Source organism: Hypanus sabinus, chromosome 16, assembly GCF_030144855.1.
Source record: "Hypanus sabinus isolate sHypSab1 chromosome 16, sHypSab1.hap1, whole genome shotgun sequence".
In the NCBI taxonomy this organism is placed as follows: domain Eukaryota; kingdom Metazoa; phylum Chordata; class Chondrichthyes; order Myliobatiformes; family Dasyatidae; genus Hypanus; species Hypanus sabinus.
Window position 1 is genome coordinate 9,545,882 of NC_082721.1, and position 19,089 is coordinate 9,564,970.

The following is a 19,089-nucleotide window of genomic DNA, read 5'->3' on the forward strand; positions in this document are numbered from 1 at the left end:
CTTAGTACAGAGGCTCCAATATGCAGGATAAGGTACGGTTCCAGACAGCTTTAAAGTTTCTGCAATCGTTCCATTTCCCAAGAAAGACAAGATCACAGGACTTCATGATTATAGGGCAGTCATTCTAACTTCAGTAGTTATGAAAACCTTTGAACGTCTGAGGCTTATCCTATCTTAAGTCCATTTCTGATCCTATTCTTGATCCGCTAGTTTGCTTATAGAGCAAATCACTCAGTGGAAGATGCAGTTAACTTGTGCCTCAACGTTTGGACTCCCCAACACCGACAGTATGTGTGCATCTTATCTGTTGATTTTAGCTCTGCCTTCAACAGTATTGTCCCAGACTTGTCCAAAGCAAGCTAATCCAGCAGGTTGTACCCTACAGTATCTGTCAGTGGATTTTGTATTTCCTGACTGGAAGGAAATTGTATGAAATCCTGGGCTCCTACTTGTCCAATCCAATGTCTGTAAATACAGGCTCTCCCCAGGGCTGTGTTCTTTCACCCCTCCTGTTCTCACTTTATACAACTGACTGTACCTCCACAGACAAGTCCATTAAAATCCTAAAGTTTGCGGGTGACATGCCTGCATTTGGTCTCATCTTTAATAATAATTTGACCTGCTATCAAAGAGAGGTAGACCATCTTGTAACGTGGTGTGCTTGTAACAACTTGGAACTTAATGCTATCAAGACAGCGTAAACAAGGACTGACTTCCACTGACAACCCCCTACCTGCCCGTGCTCGGAAATTAATGGTCAGGCCAGTGGTTGAATCATTCAAATTCCTGGGGACTACCATTACCAATACATTGAAGTGGGACAAGCACATGATTCTCATCACTAGGAAGGCCCAGTAGAGACTGTTCTTCCTACGTCAGCTTAGGAAACTTAACATCTCAATAATTGATTTTCACTCAGCCAACATTGAGTGTTGTGACCAGCTCTATCACCGTTTGGCTTTCCACCACCTCCTCCCTTTCCAAGTCCAAGTTGCAGCAAGTGGTCAGTGGAGATTTACTGACATGAAAAAACTGTTCTTTACCAGAGCGAAGAAAAGAGCTGGAAAAAATATTCCTGACTAGCAGTCACCTATTCACCAAGTTGCCATCAGGGAGACACTACAAATCCATCACCATCAGGCCACGTCATCTCTGAAGTTTCTTTCCTGTAGCTATCCAGTTTCTCAACAAAACTCAGGTGTAACACCCTAGTTATCCCTGCACAACATCCGTTAAATGGTTTTTCCCTGCTCTCCTTGTTCTGTTGATAATTACTGAGTCTGTTCATATGCTCACATTACTTAAGTTTGATTATTGGCGTCTGTGCACGTGATTGTACTGCTAATTGTTGATTGCTCATAGCTGCTTTCACTATTGTCTTGTAAACTGTTGGTTGCTATCGCGTTCGCTGTTATGGCATTGTCCTGTGTTTTATGCTTGGCAATGAATCAGAGTCAACACTGGTATGTTTCTCCTACTGGCAATAAAGCGATTCTGATCAAAAGAGGGTTGTAGACTCAGCCAAATCCATCACGGGCTCAAGCCTCCACAGTGAGTACGTCCTCAATAGGCAGTGCCTCAAGACGTCAGCAGCATCCTTAAGGACTGACCATCCAGAAGATGCCCTCTTGTTGCTGATACAATCGGGGAGGAGGTACAGCAGCCGGAAGATACACACACAACATTTTAGGAACAGTTTCTTCCCCTCCACAATCAGATTTGTGAATGAGCCATGAACACTACCTCTTCTACACAATTTATTTATTTTTGTAGGTTATACTAATTTTAGTCTTGCATTGTACTGCTGCCACAGAGAAAAAAATCAGGACATATTAGGATCATTAACAGAATCCTGATGAAATGGAGATTTCTCTGTTTAAAATTTAGGTTTTAAAAAGTAACTTTGGTTATTATAGACCTGTCAGTTTGACATCAGTGGTGGGTAAATTAATGGAAAGTATTCTTAGAGATAGTATTAATAATTATCTGGATAGACAGGATCTGATTAGGAGTAGCCCACATGGATTTGTGCATGGAAGGTCATGTTTGACAAACCTTATTGAATTTTTTGAAGAAGTTACGAGGAATGTTGACGAGGGTAAGGCAGTGGATGCAGTCGATATGGACTTCAGCAAAGCCTTTGACAAAGTTCCACATGGAAGGTTAGTTAAGAAGGTTCAGTCGTTAGGTATTAATGCTGGAGTAATAAAATGGATTCAACAGTGGCTAGATGGGAGATGCCAGAGAGTAGTGGTGGATAATTGTTTATCGGGATGGAGGCCGGTGACTAGCGGGGTGCCTCAGGGATCTGTTTTGGGTCCAATGTTGTTTGTAATATACATAAATGATCTGGATGATGGGGTGGTAAATTGGATTAATAAGTATGCCGATGATACTAAGGTAGGAGGTGTTGTGGATAGTGAGGTGGGTTTTCAAAGCTTGCAGGGAGATTTATGCCGGTTAGAAGAATGGGCTGAACGTTGGCAGATGGAGTTTAATGCTGAGAAGTGTGAGGTTCTACATTTTGGCAGGAATAATCCAAATAGAACATACAGGGTAAAAGGTAGGGCATTGAGGAATGCAGAGGAACAGAGAGATCTAGGAATAACAGTGCATAGTTCCCTGAAGGTGGAGTCTCATGTAGATGGGGTGGTGAAGAAGGCTTTTGGAACGCTGGCCTTTATAAATCAAAGCATTGAGTACAGAAGTTGGAATGTAATGTTAAAATTGTACAAGGCATTGGTAAGGCCAAATTTAGAATATTGTGTGCAGTTCTGGTCACCGAATTATAGGAAAGATATCAATAAATTAGAGAGAGTGCAGAGATGATTTACTAGGATGTTACCTGGGTTTCAGCACTTAAGTTACAGAGAACGGTTGAACAAGTTAGGTCTCTATTCATTGGAGCGTAGAAGGTTGAGGGGGGATTTGATCGAGGTATTTAAAATTTTGAGAGGGATAGATAGAGTTGACGTGAATAGGCTGTTTCCATTGAGAGTAGGGGAGATTCAAACGAGAGGACATGATTTGAGAGTTAGGGGGCAGAAGTTTAAGGGAAACATGAGAAGGTATTTCTTTACTCAGAGAGTGATAGCTGTGTGGAATGAGCTTCCTGTAGAAGTAGTAGAGGCCAGTTCAGTTGTGTCATTTAAGGTAAAATTGGATAGGTATATGGACAGGAAAGGAGTGGAGGGTTATGGGCTGAGTGCGGGTAGGTGGGACTAGGTGAGATTAAGAGTTCAGCACAGACTAGGAGGGCCGAGATGGCCTGTTTCCGTGCTGTGATTGTTATATGGTTATATGTTATATGGTTATTTCAAAGTTGAGAGCAAAACACAACTAGATAACTAGATGTCATCAAGCACAAGATAAGAGATAACTAGATGTTAAAAGTCTAAGAAAAAATTTCAGAAGTCTTGGGAAATGTTAAGTTATAAGAGGAATGCTGCAAGAGAGGACAGAGGATTTAGGAACCATGAGGGAGAAGATCTTCCGGGGTGGGGGGGGGATTTATTTATTTATTGGCATACAGTATGTAACAGGCCCTTCGAACAACACCGCCCAGTAACTCCGATTTAATCCTAGCCTAACCATACGACAATTTACAATGCCCAATTAACCTACCAACCAGCAAGTCTTTGGATTGTGGAAGGAAATAGAACCTCCTGAGGGAAACCCACGCGGTTACAGGGAGAACCTACAAAGTCTTTACAGGCAACAGGCGGGAACTGAATTCTTTCACTGGAACTGTGAAGTGTTGTGCTAACCACTAGGCTACCATGACATGAATTAGTCAAAGGAATGGCAAAACCGAGTTTCGAGCAGTTTCTTTTGGGCAGGTACCGAATGTAGCAAGCTTAGAGTAGGACCACAGGGCACTGTTCCGATTTCTTTTTATTCTCTTCAGGCAACACAGAAGGTACTTAGGAGATGCAGTATAAATTATCACAGAAGTAATTAAACAAAAAAAGAGGGAAAAGTTCTAAAGGAACTCAGGCAGTGGCTCAGACTCAATAGAGCTTGATCACAGAGGTCCAGAGAAGGATGTTCCCCAAGGTGAAAGGATTAATTACGAGGAGAACTCGCTGGGGTTGAGAAGAATGAGGGGAGATCTCTTTGAATATTGCAAGGCCCAGATTGACTGGATGTGGCGAGGATATTTCCAGTCCTGAGGGAATCTCGGACCAGAGGGCACAGCCGCAGAATACAAGTGCATTCCTTCAGAACAGAAATGGGGAGAAATTTCTTTAGCCAGAGGGTGGTGAATCTGTGCAATTCATCATCACAGACAGCTGTGGAAGGCAAGTCTTTTACGTAAATTTAAAATGGAGATTAATTGATTCCTGATTGGTAAAAGTGTCAAAGGTTACAGGGGAAAGGCAGAAGGGGGTTGAGGGGGATAATAAATTGCCCATGATAGAATGCAGGCAAGACCTGATGGGCCGAATGGCGTAGTTCTGCTCCTCTCTCTTATGGCGTAAAGAAATTTCCACAGATGCTGGAAATATAAAACAGACATGCTGGTAAATACTCCGCAGGTCAGACAGTGGTAGGTGGGGGAAGAAAGAGAACCTTCAAGTGCCCAGCCATAGTCTCCCCTGCCCACACTGTCTGACATGCCAATCCTAAAGACGACTATCCATTCATTTCCACGGACACTGCCTGTCCTTCATCCTCCGATTTCCAACATCTGCAGACTTTCCCGTCTTTACGCTGTGTGGATTCTGTTTTAAGGACTAGCAGTTTCACGTGGGAGACTTTCCCTCAACACTTTCCATTCTTGTTGGAGGAAAAATATTTACAAAGCGCAATTTCTGCCTAGTTGATAGCGCTCCGTTGTGGCCCTGAACGAATTCACAATACAGGTAGAACAAACCGTACAACTCACACGCTTTCGGTGAATTATTCAACCCCGTTCATTGCTGACGGATTCTCCAAGTCCTTTGCCCGGTGACTTTAGAAACTAAATTACAACTTCCGAGCCGGCAGACACACGTGCCGCTGCATCACGGTGTCACTGGCAAATTTTACTCTAAAATAAGAAACGTGAAAGCCAAGAAACCAAACTCTTACCTCCGGTACATGAAGTAACGTTTCATGTTAACTTCGCTATTCCTTCCTGGGCAAGCGGCTGTGACTGTCCTCAATTCCCGGTCTCTTCACTTCACAACAGCTGCTCGCTTGTGGTTTAATGTGGAGGGGAAGTTTCGCTAAGTTTGGCCAATGAGTGAAGCGGAAATCATAATACACTTCAAACCCAGTGCGGGATTGGATAGGAAAACTTTATAACGGCACCAGCGCTGAAACTCCGGGCCATTAAGTCGTTTGATGTTCTCTGCCGGAAATTTTAACTAAAGCAGAAGATACTGCAAATATTCTATTGGGCGTCTGTGACAAAACACTGAAGCTGGGGTGACATTTCACATACCCAGTAGGTCGGGCAGCATCTAAAAGGGGGTCAATCACCAAGGTGAAAACCCCAAGTTTTGCTGATTCCAAACACTTAGTTTTTTATTTCAGATTTTCGCCATCGGCAATATTTATCTTTTTTTTTGAAGTTACAAGTTAAGGACCTGCGTTCAATGTTTGTAGTTTTACCAGGATTTGGGGTTCCACTTGCTGACTTTAATGCATGTTTTTCGCTTCGGTGGTCAATGGCGAACTTCAACCTATAGTGGGATGCAACCCACGTGGGATCTACTTTTCCTGCCCCTTCCCCCCGAAAATGTCCTTTCTAATGGGCTCTTCCCATCGAGCCGTTAAAAATATCTTCCCTTTGCCGCCATCAGGAAGGAGGTCCCGGAGCCTCAGGTCCCACAGCATCAGGTTCAGCAACAGTTATTATCCTTCAGCCATCAGGCTCCTGAACCAACGTGAATAACTTCACTCACCTCAACTCTGAACTGATTCCACAACCTACAGACCCACTCATTCATGTTTTCGATTTCAGTTAATTAATTTAATTTGTTTTTCATTTTATATTTGTACAATCTGTCTTTTGGACATTTGTTGTTTGGCTTTGTGTGTGGTTTTTCATTGATTCCACAGTGTTTCTTTGTATCTACTGTGAATGCCGGCAGGATTGTTTGTATACAGGTATATACTTCGATAATAAATTTAGCTTGAACTTTTGAACTTGACCTTGCAATTACTTGTGCCCTGGGCTGAAGTATTGTCATAGACACAAACCACTGCACGCTCATAATTCACTCTCGTTAATTCTGAATCTTTGACTCCACCAAATCATCGTCTGTCTGTTTCTCCGTGATTCCATGCCAAGTGCTTGGAAAGGGCAAATGTGATTTTTATCTCCCTCAACTTGGTAGGAAGCCACTGACCAAATGGACTTTGTGTAGACTGGACGATGAGCACGAGGGGCCGGAGACTGTTTCTGTTCAGCACCTTCTTACAGTCAGTGCGTTAACAGACCTTTTGGCCTGTCTAGTCCATGCCAACCCAATCTTCTGCCTAGTCCCATTTACCTGAACGTGGGCCGTATCCCTCCCATCGATGTATCTATCCAAACTTCTCCTAATCGTTACAATTGAACGCACGACTAATACTTCTGCCGGCAGCTCCTTCCTCTCTTGCTCATCCCTCCGACTGGAAAAGTTCCCCCCTCAGATACCCCTCAAATATTTTACCTTCCACCACCAGTTCTAGGGTGAAATCTGAATGCATTCACCCAATCTACACCCCTCATCATTTTGTATACCTCTATAAGGTCTCCCCCCCCCCACCCATTTTCCTGCACTCCTTTTCTTTTTCTTTTTAAATCTTTTTATTAATTTTCAAATACATAAGCATAACAACAGTGTTAGTACAGAGACATTGGGATTGCGTTGTTGGTAAACAGTATATACAAGTAAAAGCTATAAAATTATATCAACATACTAAGCCTCCCAAGCTCTTAATGTAATTAAACATGGCAGCAAAAAATGAAAACATGTTTCCTGCGCTCCTAACCTATTCGACCTTTCCCTATAGTACAAGTACTCGTGTCCCAACAACTTCCTTTTAAATTTTGTCTGCACTCTTTCAGGCTTATTGACGTCCTACCTGTAGGCAGGTGACCAGGACTGCACGCAATGCTCCAAATTTGGCCACAACAATAGCTTGTACAACTTCAGCATAACATCCCCAACTTAGTGCCCGAGATTCTTGAAGTTGATTGGGGCATTTATAGAACTTACAACAGTGCAGCACCTGAACCTTCACAGCATCTGAACCAAACCCGATGCCAGTCTAAACTAATCCCATCTACCCACCTTCAGTCTATATCCCTCCATTTCCTGCCTGCTTAGACTGTAAGGATGTAATGTTGAGGCTTTATAAAGCAATAGTGAGAACTCATTTGGAGTATAGTGAGCAGTTTTGGGCCCCTTCTCTCAGAAAGGATGTGCTGACACTGGAGAGGTTCAAACGACTTTCACTAAAATGACTCCGGGATCGAAAGGCTTGTCACTGGAATTCAGAAGAACGAGGGGTGACCTCTCTGAAACCTACTGAATGTTGAATCAGGTAATGATCGGAATTTAGAAAGAAACCATAGAAAAGGTGCAGAGGAGATTTACAAGGATGTTGCCTGGATCGAGGAGCATGCCCCAAGAGAGTAGGTTGAGTGAACTCGGCCTTTTCTCCTTGGAGCGACGGAGAATGAGAGGTGACCTGATAGAGGTGTACAAGATAATGAGAGGCATTGATCGTGTGGATAGTCAGAGGCTTTTCCCCAGGGCTGAAATGGCTAACACGAGAGGGCACAGTTTTAAGGTGCTTGAAAATAGATACAGAGGAGATGTCAGAGGTAAGTTTTTTTATGCAGAGAGTGGTGGGTGCATGGAATGAGCTGCCAGCAATGGTGGTGGTGGAACTGGAAACGCTAGGGTCTTTTAAGAGACTCCTGGATGGCTACATAGAGCTTAGAAAAATAAAGGGCTATGGGTAAAGCCGAGGTAGTTCTAAGGTAGGGACATGTTCAGCACAGCTTTGTGGGCCAAAGGGCCTGTATTGAGTTGTAGGTTTTTTATGTTTCTATGAAAGGCCTCGATACGGTGGATGTGGAGAAGATGTTTCCTGTGACCAGAGGGCACAGCCTCGGAATAGAGGGGCATCCTTTGAGAACAGAGATGAGGAGGAATTTCTTTAGCCAGAGAGTGGTGGATCTGTGGAATTTGTTGCCACAGGCAGCTGTGAAGGCCAAGTCATTGTGTATTTTAAGGTAGAGGTTGATAGGTTCTTGATTAGTCAGGGTGTGAAGGGATAAGGGGAGAAGGCAGGAGATTGGCGCTGAGAGGGAAAATGGATCAGGCAATGGTGAAGTATCAGAGCAGACTTGCTGGGCCACATGGCTTAATTCTGCTCACATATCTTATGGTCTTAAACATTATTATTGTATCTGCTTATTAACACTTCCTCTGCCCAGCATGTTCCAGGCATCTCTGTGTAAAAAGAACTTGTCTCATAAATTTCCTTTAAATCTTCCCCCTATCAACTTAAACCTCTTCCTTCTAAGAAAAAACTCCATCTGTCCTGTTTACACCTCCCACAATTTTATAATCCTCAAGTGCAGCACACAATAAAACACACCAATCACTTTGCCTAGCAAACGTTCTTTAGAGAGAGTGCAGGGGAAATTAACCAGGATTTTTTCTGGATTTCAAAGCCTGTCTTCTAAGGAAAAGTTGAGTGAATGAAGGAGAATGAGGACTTGATGGAGATGTCATCATCATCGTTATGTGCCATGTTGTTTAACTATGATCTTCTTTAATTAATTGTAATTGATTCAGACAACTCAAAAATTCACTATGTCGTTTCAAAGACTTGTTAACTCTTTAGTTTCACTGCTCTTTTAGTTGGACAACTCCAGATTATTTTCACAAACTTCCAAAACCTACTAGCTGTACTCAGCTGTTCCCCTGATGAACCTGGAGAGGTTTGATCTTGGCAAGTTCTTCTCTCTGCCCCTGGCCCAAGGTCTTCTTCAGTGGTTGATCTTTGGAGTTATTGCTTCCGGTGATCTCATAAAACAACATTTTAAACATTTCCTTGCGTACCTTCCAAGCGTTTATTTTTATTCTTTATTGCGACTTAGAGTGGTGTAAACACAATCCTTATCCGAGTCAATGTTTCCCTGACTTCTGCAGATTCTGGGTGTGAAGTCCTATGACTACTTCAACTATGTGCTTCTTTGATTCTCAGTTCGTGGGGTTTGTTTTCGTAATATATCGAATTGCCCTTTAGATTTAGGACAGAGATGAGGACAACCTGCTTTTCCCAGAGGGCAGAGAATCTGTGGAATTGTCTGCCCAGGGAAGCAGTAAGGGGCTACCTTATTAGATATATTTTAAGACACAGTTAGATAGATCTTTACATAGCAGGGAATTAAATTAGGGGGAAGAGGCAGGGGAGGCTGAGTCAAAGTTCAAAGTAAATTTATTACTTAAGTATGTAGATGTCACCATAGCTAACAACATTCATTTTATTGCAGGTTATTTACAGGAAAATAAAGAAATACAATAAAACCTATAAAAAATAACTATATACAAAGACTGCCAAACAAGCAATGTGCAAAAGGTAAATAGTACAAATATTGGAAAAGTCAATAAATGAATAATACTGAGAACATGAGTTGCCAAGTTCATAGCCAAATCTTACTGAATGGTGGAGCAAGCTTGACAGGTCAGATGGCCTATGCCTGCCCCTGTTGCTTAAGTTATGTTCTTTCTATGATGTGTCAAGTTCCCAAATATTTGCAAGTCTTATCCTGCTCATAGTGGGATGTTTACAATGAGATAGTTCACAGAGCTCTCTCAGCTATGGTCTCAATTCATACTGACTAGATATACACAGAAAGGTGCCGGAAAAGAGCCAGTAACATCACCCACCCAGCTCATGGACTGTTTGTCCCACTCCCATCAGGGAGAAGCATCCACACTAGGACCATTAGGCTCAAAAACAGTTACCTTCCCGAAGCGGTAAGGCTGATCAACATCTCCACCCACCATCATATCCCCAACTCCAGGGAATACAGCCCAAGAGCTGCCAGAGGTTCTTCATATGGTAACCCTTTCATTCCTAAAATCGTGAATCTTCTCTGAACCCTCTCCAATGTCAGTGTATTCGTTCTACAATATGGAGTCCAAAACTACACACAATACTCCAAGTGTAGTCTCACAAGTGCCTTACAGAGCCTCAACATCACACCCCTAGTCTACACTTCCAGAAGTGAATGCCACATTGCATTCGCCTTCTTCACAACCAACTCAACCTGGAGGTTAACCTTTAGGGTATCCTGCACAAGGACTCCCAAGTCCCTTTGCATCTCTGTATTTTGAATTCTCTCCCCATCTAAACAATAGTCTGCCCATTTATTTCTTCCACCAAAGTGCATGACCATTCACTTTCCAACATTGTATTTCACTTGCCACTTCTTTGCTCTTTCCCCTAAACTATCTAAGTCTTTCTGCAGACTCTCTGTTTCCTCAACACTATCTACTGCTCATCTATCTATCTTCGTATCATCGGCAAATTTAGCCACAAATTCATTAATATTTTAGTCCAAATCATTGACATATATTGTAAAAAGCAGCGGTTCAACACTGAACCCTGTGGAACTCCACTGGTTACTGGCAGCTAGCTAGAATAGGATCCTTTTATTCCCACTCTCTGTTTTCTGCCAACCAGCCAATGCTCCACCCATGCTAATAACATCCCTGTAATTCCATGGGCTCTTATCCTGCCAAGCAGCCTCATGTGCCGCAGCTTGTCAAAGGCCTTCTGAAAATCCTAGAACACCACATCTACATCTCTTTTATCTGCCCTGCTTGTGATTTCCTCAAAGAACTGCAGTAGGTTTGTCAGGCAGGGTTTTCCTTTTAGGTAACCATGCTTAACGTATGTGGAGGTTTGATGGTTCTGGGCCTGTCCTCACTGGAGTTTAGAGAAATGAGGGGGGGGGGGATTTCATTGAAACCTATCAAATATTGAAAGGTCTAGATAGAGTGGACATGGAGAGGCTGTTTCCTATAGTGGGGGAGTCTTGGACCAGAGGGCACAGATAGAGTGGATGTGGAGAGGCTGTTTCCTATAGTGGGGGAGTTTAGGACCAGAGGGCACAGATAGAGTGGATGTGGAGAGACTGTTTCCTATAGTGGGGGAGTCTCGGACCAGAGGGCACAGATAGAGTGGATGTGGAGAGGATGTTTCCTATAGTGGGGGATTCTAGGACCAGAGGACACAGATAGAGTGGATGTGGAGAGGATGTTTCCTATAGTGGGGGAGTCTAGGACCAGAAGATACAGATAGAGTGGATGTGGAGAGGATGTTTCCTATAGTGGGGGAGTCTCGGACCGGAGGGCACAGATAGAGTGGATGTGGAGAGGATGTTTCCTATAGCGGGGGAGTTTAGGACCAGAGGGCACAGATAGAGTGGATATGGAGAGGATGTTTCCTATAGTGGGGGAGTTTAGGACCAGAGGGCACAGATAGAGTGGATGTGGAGAGGATGTTTCCTATAGTGGGGGAGTCTCGGACCGGAGGGCACAGATAGAGTGGATGTGGAGAGGATGTTTCCTATAGTGGGGGAGTCTCGGACCGGAGGGCACAGATAGAGTGGATGTGGAGAGGATGTTTCCTATAGTGGGGGAGTCTAGGACCAGAGGGCACAGCATCAGAATAGAGGGACATCCCTTTATACAGAGATGAGGAGGTATTTCCTCAGCTAGAGAATGGTGAAGCTGTGGAATTCATTGCCCTACACTGCTGTGGAGGCCAAGTCTTTAGATAAATTTAAAGTAGAGGCTGATAGTCCCTTGATTAGTTAGGGCATCAAAGGTTAACGGGAGAAATGGCCCAAATGGGCTAATCCTGCTCCTATGTCTTATGATCTTAACAACTGGATATTACAAACGTACACCATCTGCCAGGTAAGAGAGATGCGAGATGGTAAAAAGTCAAACCGTTGCTTACAACAATGTGTTACAGCATGTCTAATAAAAAGTTTAATGGGACCCTGCTGATGTCACTGTGCCGAAGGCGAGCAAGATCAGGAAATCTCTATGCTTGTCCAGTCATGTATAACCTTTATACAGCCTTTTTCATCACCGAGTCAAATCAAATGAAGTTTATTGTCACTTAACTACCTATATGTATATAATGTATTTAGAAACAAGGCGAAGTTTCTTTCAACCAGGGCATAAAGCACATAACACACGATAATTTATGAAAATAAGGATAAAATCTACAGATGAATCACACATAAGTAACAATTAAATTGTTGAAATGTCTTTTCTTGACTGCATGCACACAAGCTGAGTCAGGAGTTAGTGTGCGTATATTCCGCAGAGTTCAAGTTCAAAATTAGTCTTGTGGGTCGACATACCCAGGGTGCAAATGCCATAACACTTAGCTTTACGTAGCAGCAGCACAATATATTATAAACACAACAGACTAATTACATAAACTTAAATTAACAAATTATACACAACACAATAAAGAAAAAAATAACAGAAAGACTTTAGTACAAGATACAGGAAATATAGTCCCCAAGGAACAGTTAGGGATTTTCATATTGGTTCAAAACTTGATGAAACCTACTCAATTTTGAAAGGCCTAGATAGAGTGGATGTTTCCTTTGGTAGAGGAGTCTAGGACTAGAGGGCACAGTCTTAGAATAGAGGGACATCTATTTAGAATGGAGATAAGGAGGATTTTCTTTTAAATTTTAGCCAGAAGATGCTGAATCTTGGATTTTGATGCCACAGGCTGCTGTAGAGACCAAGTCTGTCTTTAAGGCAGAGTTTGATAGGTTCTTGATTAGTTAGGGCATGAAAAGTTACAGGGAGAAGGCAAGAGAATGGGATTGAGAAGGAAATGGATCAGCCATGATGAAATGGTGGAGCAGACACGATGGGTCGAACGGCCTAATTCTGCTCTTATGCCTAATGGTCTTATACTGGGGAAGCAGCTGTTGTTGACCCTTGAGGTGTGGGTCTTCAGGCTCCTGTCCCTCTTGTCAGATGGCAGCAAAGAGACGAGGGCATCCTGAGACATTGCCTCTTGCAGATATCCTTGATGGAGGGTGGGGAGCTATATCCATGGAAGATCTGTTGGGTCCACCACTCTCTGTCGCCTCTTGCATTCCTGTTAATTGGACTTTCCATATTGGATTGTGATGCAACCAGTTAGAATGCTGTACAACTGTAGAAGTTGGTTAGATACTGTGACAACATGAAAGAATCTTCTTAAACCTCAAAGGCAGTAGAGACACTGGCAGATCTTCATGGTTGCATCTAAACATTGAGCCCAGGATGGATTATCTGAAACGTTACCACTCCCTTTCCATCACAGACCTTCCAATGAAGACTGGACCAACACCTACACAGCTCTCCATGCTCTGCCCAATTCCACCCAACACCACCTTCACAATGAAAATTAACCAATTTAGCCTCTTTCTTTCAAAAGATCCAAATATTGAAGCGAAGGCTTTACAAAGCTTCAGATATCATTCAGAAAACATCCACAGATAATAAAACAAAATTCCACCTTTCTTTTTAAAGGGTGTTGTGACCTTTTTTTCCAAAAACAAAATTTAAAGATCAGAGAACTACAATGTGATGCAGTACACAAACCTTCTTCTAGAGTTAGTGGAATTTCCTGCATACAGTGATCAGAGCATCACGTAACAGTGCCAGCTATAAGACCATAAGACATAGGAGCAGAATTAGGCCATCTGGCCCATTGAGTCCCTCTTCCTTCACACACTACAACATCAGGCATACTACTAGTGTCTTCCACAGTGAAGACTGATGCAAAATACTCATTTAGTTTATCAGCCATCTCTTTGTCACCCATTATTATTTCTCCTGCCTTATTTTCTAGCGGTCCTATGTCCACTCTCATTCCTCTTTTATTTTTAACATACTTTTAAAAACTTTTACTCTCCACTTTGATATTATTTGCTAGTTTGCTTTCATATTTCATCTTTTCCCTCCTAATGATTTTTTTTAGTCGCTCTCTGTAAGTTTTTAAGAACTTGCCAATCCTCTATCTTCCCACTAATTTTTGCTTTGTTGAATGCCCTTTCTTTTGCTTTTACAATAGCTTTGACTTCCCTCGTCAGCCACGGTTGTACTATTTTACCATTTGAGTATTTCTTCATTTTTGGAATACACATGTCCTGCACCTTCCTGATTTTTCCCAGAAATGCACACCATTGCTGATCTGCTGACATCCCTGCAGCATCTCCTTCTAGTTTGCTGTGGCCAACTCCTCTTCCATACCACTGTAATTTCCCTTACTCCACTGAAATACTGCTTTATCAGACTTTACTTTCTCCCTATCAAATTTCAAGTTGAACTCAAATCACACTGTGATCTCAGGGTCCTAAGGGTTCCTTTACCTAAGATCAGGGTTCGATTCCCACTGGTGTCTGTAAGGAGTTTGTACTCTCTCCTCTGGCACGTCTGACACACTGAGGGAATGTCGATGGAATAAGCTAAACTGCTAACTGGAAGGTGTGTTCCAGGCAGAGCACTGATAAACAATGCATCTATTGTCTTGTTTAATTCTGAAGGAAGTAGAATTTGAGTTCAAGAGCAGCAAGGTTATGTTGGAGCTCTATAAAACCCTGGTTAGACCACAGTTGGAATATGGTTTGTAGTTCTGGTCACCTCATTACAGGAAGGATATGGAAGCTCTACAGAGGACACAGAGGAGATTTACCAGGATGGTGTCTGGACTAGAAGGTATGTCTTATGAAGATAGGTTGAGCAAGTTCGGGCTTTTCTCTTTGGAGCAAAACAGGATGAGAGGTGACAAGATGATAAGAGTCATAGATTGAGTGGACAACTGAACACTGTTTCCCCAAGGTAAAAATGGCTAATACGAGGGGCAAAACTTTAAGAAGATTGGAGGAAAGCATATCAGAGGTAGGACTTTATACAGAGAGTGGTGGGTGCATGCAATATCCTTGCTAGAGGAGGTGATGGAGGCAGAATCATTGGAAACATTTGAGAGACTCTTCGATAGACATGTGGATGATGGAAAAATGGAGGGGAGGATCAGATTGATCTTAGAATAGGCTAAAGGGTCAGCACAACATTGTGGGCCCAAGGGCCAGTACTGTGCTGCAAGGTTCTATACTCTACATAAACAGAAGCAAGCAGTCGGGAAGTCAATGCTTTGGGTCAGAGACTCTTTCCGAGAACAGGGCCAGCTTGTTTCTCAAACCTCGGATGCTGTTTTGTCAGCAGAGTTCTTCAAGCATTTTCTCTTCCTTTGTTTCAGGTGCTGACATCGGCAGCATTTTGTTTTCTAAGAATGAAGAAATATTGGTTTATAAAGGGTCACACAGAATACAGTCGGGTGACAGAAAAACATCTTAGCACCTCTCTCTTCCCCAGCATTGAGCTCAATTCAGTCTTCCATTCTAAGCTGTGTGTACCAAGCTTTAGGTCAATTTTCCTGTGTCTATGGTTCAGGGTCACCATTTGACTGAAACGTTCTGTACTCTCTCTGACCCCTCCAAGACATTCGCACACCCCCTGAGCAGAAGACCCTGGGAATTTATAACGCTCTTCCAATAGTATCGTAATCGCTAGGTGGCTGCTGACGTGATCCTGGCGAAGTCAACAACTACCGAAATATTATGCAAAACGAAGTAAAATCTAAACTCTGTATACTTCAAGGCCCTCCACTGGTCGAGGTCGACCGTGGTCATTGCGTCCCAGCTGTCTACACTGTTGGTGCAGCTCTGTCTGTCCATACGCAAGCCTGGCCAGTACAACATGGAGAGCAAGCGGTGGCCCATGCGGCAGGCTCCCCCTCTCCACGCAGCTGAAAAAATCCAAAGGAACAGCAGAGACCGATAAAGTTTGACACCAGCCACGTCGCAGGAGTTGCTGGTCAGTTGTGGAACTGCCTTAGGGACTCCAGCTCCAGAAACTTTGTACAAACAAATATAATAACACAAGGTAGTGCAGCCTCCCAGAGTTTCAGGTTCGATCCTCACCATAAGACATAGGAGCAGAATTAGGAGGAATCAACCACTTCAGGCTCCACAGATTCCTTCATGAGAACAGAGCTTTAAATACTAGTTGTAGACAGCTGTCAATCAAAGTTTGAAATTACGTATGTGTAGTGAATCAATATTTTTATAATCCATTCTGTCGGGCATCTGAGGCTGGCATAAACTTTATAAGACCACAGACACAGAAGCAGAATTAGGACATTTGGCTCATCAAATCTGCTCCGCCATTCCTTCCTGCTGATTTACTATCCCTCTCAACAACCCCATTCTCTTGACTTCTCCCTGTAACCCTTGACACTCTGACTAATTAAGAAGTGATCAACCTCTACTTTAAATATACCGGTGATTTGGCCTTCACAGCCATCTCTGGCATTGAATTCCGCAGACTCACTATCCCCTGGCTGAAGAAATTCCTTCTTATCTCTGTTCCACGGGCTGTGGCCAATTGTCTGGAGATAGTTTGTGCTCCCTGTGACCACATGGGTTTCTTCTCAAATCAATCCCAAACACATACTTGAGGATTAACTGGTTACTGCAAATTACCACCAGTGTAGCTTGGTGACAGGATATTTCAAATTGAGTAAATTGTCTTGTTCAGAAGTACGGTGAGGCTTGGGAACAAGAAGAACCTGCATTCAGCAGTACCACAGACAATCAACAAAGTTTAAAGAAGATTTGTTATCAAAGTCCAATAACCATGACAGAATCAATGAAAGACCGCACCAGCAGGGAGGACAACCAGTGTGCAAAAGACAACAAACTGTGCAAATACAAAAAGTAAGAAAAAAATAAATAATAACAGTAATAATCTTAAAGGGAAATTACACGTTGCAGTGAGAGTAATTTAAAATAGGCATGTTTATAAGTTTTGTACGTAGCCTGCAGAACATTGCTGTGATTCACCGGCACAATCTTGCCCTATGCAAGTGGGAAACAATAGATTACATAGAACATTACAGCACCTTCAGCTCACAATGTTGTTCCAACCTTTTATCCTAAATTACAATCAATCGAATCCTTCCCTCCCACATAGCCCTCCATTTTGCTTTCAACCATGTACCTATATAGTCTCTTAAATGTCCTCGGTGTTTAGGGCAGCAATGAAGGTCCTCCATCTCTGTCGGTGTCCAGGGCTTCCTTCATCATGTCAGTAGCTTCCTCTCGGTTTTCACCACCATCAGTCATGCAAGTAATGAGTGGAGACTCAGGAATACCGTCGCACTCAGATGTAGAAGGATTCTTCATTGCTGTTTCCATAACAGTCTTGTTTTACCAGTCAGGGTGGTCAGCTCTCAGCCAAACCCCAAACCTGGAGGACCGGTGTACCATTCTTAGTCTGGCCTCTACCCTTTGACCAGTTTGGCATGGTGGACCCTACCAAGAGCCAAAGCACAAAGCCCTGACTCCAGCCGACATAGCTCTCTGGGTCATTGAGGCACGAAAGCCTCCAAACCACGACAAGGTTGTGGTCCTCTTGGAGTAATGCAGACAGCATCATGGGAAATCTCTTCTGCACCCTCTCTAAAGCTTCCAGACCTTTTCTTTGATGAGGTAACCAGAGCTGAGCACAATATTCTAAGTGCGATTTAACCTGGATTTTAATGAGTTATCTCTTGCCCTCCTTTACACCAAAGGGAAAAGCCTTGTTCCTGTACTGTCCTGTTTTGCCTTCTCGTGCAGAAGCTTGAAGATTGCTCATTCAATATGGAACAAGCAAACAATGCAATCAGTAACGACACCCAGACAGATGACAAAACCATTTCTTTTACTCCTTCTTTCAAATATGATTCTGCTACTAAGCTGTGTGTGATCGGAACCTCTGATATACATTTTGATGGTGTGTTTTTGGGCTGATTGGCGATATGGCGCTTTGCTGTCTCCAAGGGTGTTTGGTGAGGCTTGGTGCAGAGTGCGCGGCCTGGAAATGGGGCACGAGCCCATGATCAACTCTATTTATCCCCGATCTTGGCAATTAAGGTGTTGAGCAAGATTGAAATCAGCGAGGGCAAGATCCGAAGGCCAGCGGGCGTCCAGCAGCGTCAGCCTGTGTTTAAAAAGTCTCTCTTTCTCTCCGTCTCACTCATTGCTACTGGAAGGCAGGACAGGTGTCTTCGGTCTTGTGCAAGGTTTGATCAGTGCAGCTTCTGCTTTGGACTCAGCAGTTTATGTTCTATGCGTTTCTGGTTATTCCTTTTTTTAAATTGCTGTTTAGTGTGATTTAGATTGGGGCGGACTGGCTTTGCAGCCTGCAGTCAACAAATGACACAGGGCTAAATTGAACTGAACTGAATGGTCCTAGATTCTGTGGTTTCATGTTTTATACTCTGTGTGATTTTCACTCATTTTTTGGCGTTTGTGCGATGCTCTTTTTTTTTGCATGCTGGGTGTTTGATATTTTCTTTGAACATGTTCCACTGTGTTTCGTGGCTGCCCGTGGGAAGCTGAATCTCAGGGTTGTACACTGCATATGGACTTTGATAATAAACGTACTTTGAATCCTTGATTTTGAAAATTTGTTCCGAGTAGAGAGTACACACAAAGCAACATTGCATTTGGATCCAATTGACAATGGAAGATTAGTGATTTTTTAATGAAGAAAAGCAAAACAAATAAATGGAATGACTTGCAAAGAACCTGAGGAAAAAAAGCAAATAATCAAAGTATATGGCATGTGGATAATAGAAAAGTGGAGGGCTATGTGAGCGGGAAGGATTAGATTGATGTTAGAGTAGGTTGAGTTAGCACAATACAGTCAATGGGACTGTACTGTGCAGTACATTTTCTGGACACTTTATTAGGTAACCCCTGAACCTAATAAAATGGCCACTGGGCATATGCATATGATTTTCTGCTGCTGCAGCCCATCCACTTCAAGGTTCAACATGTTGTCCATTTCAGAGATGCTCTTCTGCACACCGCTGCTGTAACGCCTGGTTATCTGAGTTACTGTCACCTTCCTGTCAGCTGGAACCGGTCTGGCCATTCTGCTCTCACCTCTCTCATTAACAAGGCATTTTCACCCATAGGACTGCCGCTCACAGGAAGTTTTTTTTTGTTTTGCA

The 19,089-nt window shown here is 43.0% G+C and overlaps 1 protein-coding gene across 1 annotated transcript in view; it reads right to left on the reverse strand.

Moving 5' to 3' along the window:
- The window catches only part of si:zfos-943e10.1 (GRAM domain-containing protein 2B), a 110,730-nt gene extending 105,506 nt beyond the window's left edge, over positions 1-5,224 (reverse strand). Inside the window, exon 1 of the mRNA XM_059991092.1 lies at positions 5,074-5,224. Within this exon, the coding sequence (XP_059847075.1) occupies positions 5,074-5,099 (26 nt within the window). The 5' untranslated portion in view covers positions 5,100-5,224. The remainder of the gene's footprint in view (positions 1-5,073) is intronic.
- Between the last annotated feature and the right edge of the window lie 13,865 nt (positions 5,225-19,089).